Source organism: Pinus tabuliformis, chromosome 4_1 (assembly GCF_031772625.1).
Source record: "Pinus tabuliformis cultivar Carrire ecotype Pingquan chromosome 4_1, CPIR1, whole genome shotgun sequence".
NCBI lineage: Eukaryota > Viridiplantae > Streptophyta > Pinopsida > Pinales > Pinaceae > Pinus > Pinus tabuliformis.
Window position 1 is genome coordinate 824,468,182 of NC_142303.1, and position 11,521 is coordinate 824,479,702.

At 36.7% G+C, this 11,521-nt stretch overlaps 1 protein-coding gene across 1 annotated transcript in view; it reads left to right on the forward strand.

Moving 5' to 3' along the window:
• LOC149178773 (small ribosomal subunit protein bS20c-like) overlaps window positions 1-11,179 on the forward strand; it is a 114,516-nt gene extending 103,337 nt beyond the window's left edge. Inside the window, exon 3 of the mRNA XM_089420428.1 lies at window positions 10,802-11,179. Within this exon, the coding sequence (XP_089276554.1) occupies window positions 10,802-11,026 (225 nt within the window). The 3' untranslated portion in view covers window positions 11,027-11,179. The remainder of the gene's footprint in view (window positions 1-10,801) is intronic.
• The last annotated feature ends 342 nt before the right edge of the window (window positions 11,180-11,521 follow it).

Genomic DNA, 11,521 nt, shown 5'->3' on the forward strand with positions numbered 1-11,521 from the left:
CCTGAATGGGGACTTTGACCTAAAACATGGTGACCCAAGTATGAAACCCATGCTTTAATAAGTCACAATAATAATAATAATAAATTCTTTTCTTTATTCTTTTGACAAGTACATTACATAATGACTCAAGTACATTATTGAAGACTGAACATAGTTACATTTCCTAACCCTCCTTCTTAACTAGGGAGGTATTCATAATGGAAGATCTCAAACTATATGAACTATGAACAACTTTAGGCATTGCAATGCCATGGACTAGATTCCTGACCAAGGCAATCTATCCAAACTGTCACTCAATAGTTTAGGCACCGCAATGCCGTGGACTAGATTCCTGGCTAGGGCAATCTATCCAGGTGGGACTAAGATGGACTCAAGCTTTCAACCTCTCTAGGTACCATCAGACGTACTTGCTAACCACCAACTCAAAAATCCAGGTGTGTAACCAAAATAGAGCTCAATAACCAACTTTCCAACTTCGGGACTAAGACATCAACACAAAGTGTTAGCCAGATGTCTTCCCAGGGAATGCTTCACTCACAAAGCCTCAATACCCCTTGATCCAACAGATCAAGAATGACCAATCTCTCACAATAAAACTTGATTGGTAACCAACACGTTATCAAATCCTTCGAGAGATTCACCTGTACAAACACAACCCCAATCAATAATATACTTTCACATGTACATAATCAAATACAAATCTCCGGGGTCTTTTAGACAACTTGATGTTGCTTCTTAACTTTCCATAGTACGACTATCATCCAAATCTTTGACAAAAGGTTCTTCAATCATATGTTTTCCTTCCTACTTCCCATGCAACAACATATCCTCCGAATTACATTCCTTCAATCAAGACCAAGCTATGCCCTCCCTCTCAACCAGGAAGCACCTCTTCATCCAGACTCCCTCTTAATCTTAGGGAAATCTCATCTATGTAGGCTTCCTCCGGGAGATCAACTTCTTCTTGTCGACATTGAAGAATCCTTCGTGGCTTCCAACCATTTCATCAGAGTTATCATCAAACTCATCATGCTTATCACATCAACGAGCATCTTCACCAAGTTGTAGATTGTGTACTTGCACAACTTAAATAGCAAGTACAACCAAAACTATAGAAGCATGCTGTTAGCCATTTCAGAATCACGGAAGCATTTTATATTTATGCATATAAGATACCCAAACTTAATTACAAACAAGAGACACACACTCTTCGACATCTTGCTAGGGACTTTGTTATACACCCTAAACTGCTTCATAACAACATTCATTCGATCTAGGGTTTCAATGTGTCTTCCAAAGGTATGACATGCCTTATTACAACATATAACAAACCCTAGAAACAATTCAAAACACATATAGGTTTATAAAGCATCTAACAACCTTTCAAAATACATATGTTAGACTTCTCACTAGGGATTCATACAAAAGAATCAATCAAAGTCAATCATAGCTTAGTCATTAACCTGACCAAATTCCACTAGGGTTAGCTGTAAACCCTAGATTTTCGATCAATCATCAATCTCAACCAAAAATTCAAATTTAAACAAATCTTTCACAAATCTCAAATTATCATGTAGTCATCATATATTAGAGATTTCTACTTCCACTAAGGTTTAACTCCAAAACCCTAGAATTCCAATTTTACAATCTTAGCACAAATCTCAAATCATCATATCTCAGAGATTTTACTTTGACTAAGGTTCAACTTCAAAACCTTAAAACTTTATTTTCACAATCTCAACAATCAATAAATACATAGATCTCAGATTCTTATATTACACACATTATACAACGTCACTACTAGGATTTAACTGCTAAAACCTAGATTTTTATTTTTCAACAATCATATAAATAGATTTCAGATACTAGACAATTCAACTTCACTAGGGTTTAGCTATAAAACCTAGATTTTCAAATATCATCTCCTAGAATCGTAGACAAGGAATTCCATTTCATCTTAGAACTTATGACCATGAATAACTAGGTCAACACATATATCTAGAAATTCATAATCATTCATAAGCTCATATGTCCAACAATATTAATACATCTGACCTAGACCAAACTAGGGTTTCCAACCAAAAAGGACATATCTATACATGCCTATATTTCATCATCATGCAAAGACATTTCATATTATGTGTTAGTCAAACCCCAACTTCACAAATATCAATAAGAGTTAGACACACAACCATCTTGATTACACTTGGGTTTGATCAGACAAATACACCCATACCAAGGAAAACATTTCTAAGACAATATAAGGGTCTAGCTCACACATTCCACGAAACCCTAATGAGCTAGGGTTCCAATGTAGAAACATAACAAACCCAACATAATCAAAACTTTAAAGACTCGAGATTTTAGACCTTATCATTTCATCTTAACAAGTTAGGTATTCTTGATCATATCAAAATCCCAAACATGTCATCATCAATAAAACTTCAACTCGCATTTCACAATCACCCTAAACAGTTTAAGGTTTTTCAGACGTTCACAATGGTATACCCTTCGGTTAGGGTTTTCCAGAACCTGTCCAGGGTTCTACATAGTCAATCAAGAATATGAATGGGGGTGGGTAGACTTATCCAGAGATGAATCACCCAAACAAAAATCACTAAGATTCAATACAGCTAGTCATAACAATGTTAGTAATAGATCATCAAATGAATAATCCTTTCAATCAATGTATTCAAAGCATACCTTTGTTTCTTGACTAACCTTGTCTTGAGAGATCCTTCTCCTTTCAAATGTTTTCCTAATCAAGACAATAGAGGGAGAAAGGTGATTAGTATTTATTATAATCAAAACTGGATGAGTACATAAACCCAAAACTGAAAAGACATGAGATACTTATCTTTGGGAGTTGTTGGGGGCTCCCTCATAAGCTTGAGGGAAACCTACAAACTTAAAACAATACAAAAATGTCTTTTCCAAAATATGTTAAAAACCTATAAATTCTAAAACATATAATACAAGATATGTAAAGCTACAAGCAAAAGACTTAATAGTGCAAATCCCTAACGTTAGGTTCTTCGGGCTTGACTTTCTTTGAGTCTCCTTCTATAGCAAGGTTGGATTGATCTCTTCCTCTCCTCTTATTCTTTGGATTCTCGGGACAATCACTTTTGTAGTGACCCTTCTTATGACATTGATAACACTCTATCTTGGACATGTCAACTTTCTTCCTCGGTCCCTTCGATCTCTTTCCTTTATGATGAACAACATAAGCATTTGATACTCCTTCAGGATTGGCAACCATTGAGATCCTTAATTCTTCTTGACTATCGGTGGTCCACAATTCTTCAAAGGTGGGAGCTGCCTTCCAACTGTTGAGACCTGCAGCAAATTCACCCCAAGAGGGTGGCAATCCTAATAGTGCAGTGATCACCAGTTCTTTGTTCAGAACAATCTCATCGATGGCCAGAAGATCATCTCTGAGTCTAACTATCTTCACAAAGAAGGTTGCCATAGTGTCTTCTTTAGTCATCTTCGTAGTCCTCAACTCATTCTTCAAATTTGCTACTTGACCAATGTTCTTAATAGTGAACAACTTAGACGAGGCTTCATACATCTCCTGAGCATGATTGATGTTAGCTATGAATGGGACAAGAATTTCTTTTATCCCTTCTACCATCAGAGTCATAGCCACCAATTCTAAATCCCTGAATTTCGCTTTGTCGACATCACTGGCTTCTTTTGTAGGCTTCTTTACATTTCCTCTTGCCAAGTCCAACACCTTGTTCTTTTCAAGGATTAGGTCAGTCCTCTTCTTCCAGGACCTGAAGTTAGAGGCTCCTTTAAGTTTGTTCTCACCCTTGATTGAGTTAGACATCTTCCTTGAGTATAATAACTCCTTCCCTGAGATAGTACCTATGAATAGATCAAGTGCTTGAGACCACCTTTTTCTTCCTTCTTCACCAAAACTCTGATACCATGTTAGAAAATCAGAAAGGCACTAAATATTTTCTTGTTCTTGATAATTTCTTGTGATGTTTCTTATTATTACGATTCTTTATATCTTCTTTCTTTAGTTCATCAAGCAATTACCAAAAGCAACAACACATAAAATAATAGACACCAGATGTAGGCATATTCCAGGGCAAAACCCCCCTCGAGGGGAAAACCTAGTAAGATAATTCTTCCTTTCAATAGTATCCTTTGAGACTCTTTACCCTAGACCAAGACTAAACCTTCCCTCCACACCAAGTCAACGTCCCACAATTTTGAACTCTTCCCAGCAACTTCGACTATGCAGCAACTTACGTCAACTGGCAGCTTCCGGCCACAGTGAAACATGGAAGACTTCGATCTCCCAATTCAGGAAACGAAACAGAGAGAGAGAGACACCAAAATTTCGATTTTCCTTGTCTCCTTAGACTTCCCCAAACGCGCATTCACTTCGCTTTTCGACAACAGAGTTCACACCTTTTCCCAGCTACAAGAGAACTTCGCATTTCTGCCCAACAACAAGAGATTTTCGCACTTCTTCCCAGCTACAAGAGAATTTGAACTTGTGATAGAATAATGCTCCAAATGAATTTGATGAGCTTCCTTTTATAGGCTTCTTGTGGGGTCGAATAGGGTCCTTAGGCCGACTTGTTCTTCTCTTAGGCCAACATGGTGTGGAGGTTACATAATTCATATTTGATTCAATACTTAACCTTTTTACATGATTCAAAAGCCCAAGAAGGGTCTCTTTAAATGTACAATAACTCTATAGACTCAGAATAAATCCTAGAAGTTCTCAATGGAGACTTCGACCTAAAACATGGTGACTCAAGCATGAAACCCATACTTTAATAAGTCGCAATAATAATAAAAAAAAATTCTTTTCTTTATTCTTTTGACAAGTACATTACATAATGACTCAAGTACATTATTGAACATCGAACATAGTTACATTTTCTAATAGGATGGAATTCACTATTTGGAAGAAGGATGGTATGATGACAAATGAATGCAACATGTCGAGATGGTTGAAATACTCTCAATCAAGGAAAGGAAGTTGCTGAAGGAAGTCTAGATGACCAAAAGAAGAAAAGAGTTATGTATGCACATGTTTGATAAGTTAGGTCATGTCATCATATAGTTGCAGATAACTGGGATTGATACTCTACCTCATGAGTATGATCAAAAGAAAGGGTTCTCTTCTAAAGATTCATTGAAGGCATGGTTCAAATATTGACTAGATAAAATCAACAGAATATGTCCTCATATGGAATATGAGGTGGTTGACAAAGATGAAGGAACTATAGATGAAAGTTCCTAGGGAGAAATATGTGAAGAAAGAGAGAAGAGATCGTAGAAGATGCAATTATGAGCACGTAGAAAAGGAAATCAACATCCGATGACTAGGAGAATTGACCATGGAAAAGGAATAAAAACTCCAATGAAGTCTGGAAAGAAAGGAGACCCTTGACATCGAATATCTTGGAGATGTGTCAATATGTGTGTAGGATGTTGATATTTCTACAAGCATATGTCATGATGAAGGGCCATCACAAAAGGTAACTTTGATTTGATGTTCATTTTTATTTTTGAACAACATCTGGAAGGGTTAATGCAGGGCTACTAGAAAAAGAGTTGTGGATGTCACCTACAATTAGCACTCATGTGGTGGGATGGAATATCCTAAAGAAAACATGATGTGAAAGAGGTAGCTGTATGAAGGAAAGCCAGATGTGGACTAGAAAATCACTTTCTGATAATGGGAAGAATGACATGACTGACTTGAGGAAAGTGATGGATGGCCAATGCCCTACAAGATGAAGGCTCCATAATTTTAAAGACAAAAATAGAGGATCCCTACAAGCAGTTGATTGTCCCATGATATCCACCTAGAGAGCTGCTGGAAGCAAGTCCCTGATTAAGAGGGAGCTTGGGTACATTCCTTTCATAGGAATGGGTATATCCTCTTTGAATGAGAGGGAGAGATAGACATATCATTCTTGTCTTCACTTGGGAAGAAATAATGAAGGATTGAGTAAGCATCTGACATTCGATACTCTTTGAGGATGTGGTAGGGCATCCAAGATACGAGTAGTCATAGAGGATCGATATTCTTTGAGGATTGGGAATCCAAGATAAGAATAGTCCTAGAAGGACATACCCTGAGAGAACCTGGGTAGGGTATGTTCCTTGAGAGACAATGATGAAAGTGTCTATAAATCATTAGTCTCGCCAACATTGTGCTCTGATTTTGTGGAGAGATGGAGTTGTTATTCAAGGCCTTGCTATGTGACAATGTTGGATGATATGATGCTAAACAGATGGGTTACCGATCCGACTCTTCTTATGAGAATTCTTCAGATTGAGAATGTCCAAGACTCCAAGTACCTTGTGTGGATTATGAATACCTCCCTAGTTAAGAGGGGGGTGTTGGAATATGTAACCAGGTTCGGTCTTCATAATGACTTATGCAATCATGATTTTATGTATTTGATGTAATGAGAAAAATAAATTTATTATTGTTGATCTTGAGGCATGGGTTTCATGCTCAAGAAGATTTATTTTTAGGTTGCTCTTAGGATTTTTCATGGAGTCATCAAGTCATTTAAAGTCATTGTCATATATGAGAGACACATGTGGGCATGTTACATATTGAAAGAAAAAATATTTTGAGTCAGTAGACTCTCCAAGACCAAGTCCAAGTGCTAGTAGCAAGTCAACCTTCAAATGGAGCTGTCGGCCTACACAAGAGGACATGTCGGCCTAAATGCATGGGTGAGAAGCCTATAAAAGGGAGGACTCGACCTCACTTAGAGAGACAATTCGGTAAAGCAAGAAAGGGCAAGTAAGAAGAGCAAAAAAGGAAGATAAGAAGCCTACAGGTCAGTGAAGAAAGGAGTGAAGGAAAAACCAAAGTTTAGGACTGTTTTGGGCCTCCTACTCTCACACGTGCGAAGAAAATCAGGGTTCTTATCTACTACCAAAAACCCGAGTTACAGTGCTATCAAAAGAGTCAAGTTCTTGTGTCAATAAGGACTGTTTTCAAGGACCAAATTCACTAGGAAGGAGAAGAAGGTCAAGTGAGGATGAAAGAAGGCAAATCTCACCATTTGCATCATACTCATATGGGCTAGGGTTTCTGTGACAAGGGCTGAAGATTGCAGAAGTCTCAGGTAAGCCAAAGTTGCAGTAAAAGAGATCGAAGTTGTAGTCAATATGTGCTAGGTCGAGGTTGAAGACAAAGAAGAAGTTGTTCGTTTGACTTGGCAAAAGAAGCAAGGTTTGACTTGGTCTTGGAGGAGTTTTGGTCAAGGGTCTAGGTCTTGGAATTCGTCAATTGAAGATTATATAAGAAGAAGATTTATGTGGGTTTTCCTCTCAAGATTGGAGAGATTTTGGCCGTCGCTGATCACCTATATCTTGTGTCCTTTGTCTCATTGTTCTTTATGTTTTGGTAGCCGTTTGATGAAGAGAAGACATAATAATAAACAAGTAAAAGACGAAGCGAATGAAGTAAAATTAAAAATATATCACAAACAACTATCAAGCAAGAGAAATCATCTCATCTTATTGCCCTAGATTTCTCAACATGGGTGAGTTGCTAAACAACGAGCAATGAGAGGTCATCCTTGAACACAAATACTACTCAAGTTCAGAAAAAACATGCATATAGAAAATTAACACATTTAAACCATTTAAGAAAAATGTGCTACTCCCTTGTTCAAAAAATCGTGCACCTAGAACAATGCCATAGAGTTTTGACAACAAACTTTGTAGGCAATAAACTAAGTACTTCAATTTTGGTCCACATACACCACCATCCAATCCAAGTTTTTATTGTTCATAAGTTGTAAACATTTGGCAACATTTTTTTGAGCATGATAGTCCAACATAAATCAAGCAAACTACGAAGATGGAGATAATGCCTTCTTTTTCCAAGTTTTGTCTAACCTCTCGAATGGTTGATAGATTTCTCAATGGCTTTGTTGTTTGGCATATTTCAATCAAGGTGGAATCCTATTGTGGATGACCATCGATCAAGCCATCTCCACGTTTGACATCAAACATTGAAGAGACTTGGCCTTTAATTTTACCAACATGCTTCCAAATTTGAGCAATCTCATCCAGGGTGGAAGAACAACGTCCATTACCAAGAGTTGATTGGTAAAAAGTGGCCACTACATATGTTTCCTTTTAGAAGTTGATAATTATGATCAACTCTAAATTATGATCAATGCTTGGATGCATTGTGTGAGGGTCACTAAATTGTCAAAAGAGAGGTCCTTTGAAGTGCTACTTGGGCTCGTGATTAACCAAAAAAAAACCTAGCTACAAAATCCTCAACAAATTTGATAACATTTAGAAGTTAGTGGAAATGGCAATACATAACTATGATATCCATTTGTGTAAAAATCTGATGTTCTATGCTGTAACAATCACTTATTACAAAACTTCTTTATGTTGCAATATTATTTAAGCAATTGTAGATAGAACATAAACCAAATGCACAATGAAAGACAACCAAGAACAAGATGAGACACAAAGAATTTAGGTCCAATGACCAGGGCAGAAGCCACAAGGGGAAAACCCAACCAGATTCTTCTTCTATTAGATATCAATTGTTCAACTATTTGTGCATTGTTCAATAGAGAGTAAGAGAGAGTGTAACGTAGAGTCATGTGAGACATTAAGGAGAAAGGGGTGCGAAGTATTAAGGTAAGGTGACTTGAATTTCTTTTTGATAATAATATCATAGTATCCCAAGGATAATGATAATAGGAATGATAATATTGATAATTAAGTCAACATTGAACTATTAGGATTGATTAATGATAAGTTGAGTGATTTTCCATCTACTATACTTGATTACCAATTGATACAAGGTGATTTACTCTTTTTGGAACGTCATACTTGAGATGCTAGACATGACTTTCTATTTTTAGAAAGTCACTCAAGAATTGTTAGAAATGAAATTTTATCCCTAAATTGCCAATTTTCAACAATTTGATCCCACCAAGAACTTTATGATTTGACTTCCCTATAGAATCCTATTGTGGACAACCACAAATCAAGCCATCTTCATGTTCGGCATCAAATGTTGAAGAGACAACATGGCCTTTTATTTTTCCATCAGGATTTGAGCAATCTCACTAGGGGTGGAAGAGCACCTTCCAATACTAAGAGCTGATTGGTAAAAAGCAGTAAAGAATGTATGCTGCATTGTAGACATTGAGAATTACAATAAGTTCTTAGATACATTGTGTGAGTATAGCTTGAGTTACAAAAGTGAGGATCTTTGAAGCACTAAATGGGCTGGTGAACAGAAAATACCAGCTACACGATCATCAATGACATCTGAAGGAAGTGTCAATACATCACTATGATCTCCATCAGATCCCAGCAAAAGTTCATGATTTATAATCTAGAATCTAGATCACCATGTATTGTTGTTTACGAGTCAATTTCATTGTTGGAGAGTGGTTGTGCATGCATGTAGAAAACGGTGTGCCAAAGATTAAGGCTACAAAGCAAATGCAACAAATAAAGAATCTATGGGAGCTTCGAAGTCAATTGCTCAAATAAAAGTCCATGTGGAGGGCATGTTGATCACAAAAAGATTCTCCCGCTGATTTGAGTGTGGAAAAACACGCATGCCAAACTTGCACATGGTCATTGCATATAAGAGATAAAGAAAGATGCCCATATCACTGCAGTGCAAGAAATTCTAGTGAGATATGTGTTGAGATGAGGTCATGGAAATTGGTGGTCCACAAATTCACCCTTGTAGTGGAGAAATCTGTTGAGTGACAACTCCATGTTGAACAATTGTTTTTATTACGTGATTCCACAAATTCCACAGATATGCCTACAATTGTGGTGAGAACCACATTTTATAGGTGTCAGGACAGACTTAACTAACCCTAATGGGCAAATTAATAGCCCACTAATGCTATACAATCAATGACATTAATGGCCACTAAGGAGCCACTAAGTCAACACAGTAACCACTAACTGGGCTATAAGTGATTTTGATGATCATAAAGGTACGTTTAACTACCATTACAACAAAATAGATGCTATTCCTTAAAGCTTCCAACTCTCCTTTTTACATTAATATTGAAAGTTTTAAGAAATCCCCAAGAGAATGGTGGCTGATCTTAATTAATAAAAATACCTGTTGGCTTTATATCTAGCTAGCTCAATTGGTGCTCTTCTGTGAAAGTTCACATAGGTCTGGCAATCAAACCCCTTAGACACTTGAGTTTACTGATTGATATTTGGCTGGTGATCATTACTCTCCTTCATCAAGAGAAAATGAGGAAGAGGGTGGGAATCCATGGGGTACTGACAAGGTACCAGCATCTTCACTTTGAAATTTGGAATGCTTAATATGAGTGTGTCTGATCTGAAATGTAAGTGTGTTTTGTCTGGATTTTAATGACAGTTAATGACATGTTAAGATCTATTAGATATGGTAGAGTGGATGCATAAATTACATGGGAATGGAATCATCGATTTAGCATTATAATTAACTTTTCAATGTATTGATAACTAACTACATATTGCTGAGTGGGAAGTGCAATATTTCATAACTTTTACCAGATTTTGATAGAAACCTTCGATATTCTGCTTTTCCTGTATGGTTCTTTTCTTTAATGCACTTTCTTCCATTTCTAAAAAGTTTTAGCCAAAGCCCAACACAAATATATGTCAAATCCAGTTGTGTAATCATGCCAGATACAAATTATCTATTTTTGCTTAGATGAATCTGTTGAACCTTTCAGTTTGCCCTGGACGTGCGAAGATATAAAAAAGCTATTCAATTCAGGGTATCATGTTTAATTTTCAGGTCTTTGAAGCTCTTGGGAAGCTCAAAAAAGCTACTTCACCCAGTCCCGAGGACCTCATACCAATTGAGAAGCTGATAGCAGAAGCATATTCGTCTATCGATAAAGCAGTAAAAGTTGGCACCTTACATAGAAACACCGGAGGGCATAGAAAGTCTCGACTTTCAAGAAGAAAGAAAGCTGTAGAAATTCATCATGGCTGGTACAAGCCGGCTATGGTTGCATAAGAAATGTAGATAAGTAGAGGTAGAGGATATGAATATGAACTTTTACCTAACGTGAGGTATTTTATATTGGACCCCAAGAGGCTTTTTGTTCGCATTTTGTATTTACATTGCAAATATTGCTGCCATTAAATTAATTCACGCATGGTTTTATCATACGATTGGAGGTCGGGATTCATTAGTGTAGTATGTGCTTTCTATAGGGTGTTTTCTCTTATCATCGTAATTTATTAGAAGCACATTTATCTTAACCATGGGTTTCGGATGTGCTTACATCAGAAAGATGGCCTTGATGTATTCCTGTTATAAAAGCCAATATAAAAAGTTTTGAATTGCATTTAAGTTTAATTATTAGAGTTTAATAAGAGTGTGTTCAATTACAAATAGCTTACAGTTTCAAAAAGAAAACATTTCAAGTGAACAATTTATTTAAGATGAAAACTCAAGTATTTTATTTATGGTTGAATTATTATGACACAAAAATAAATGTACGTCATT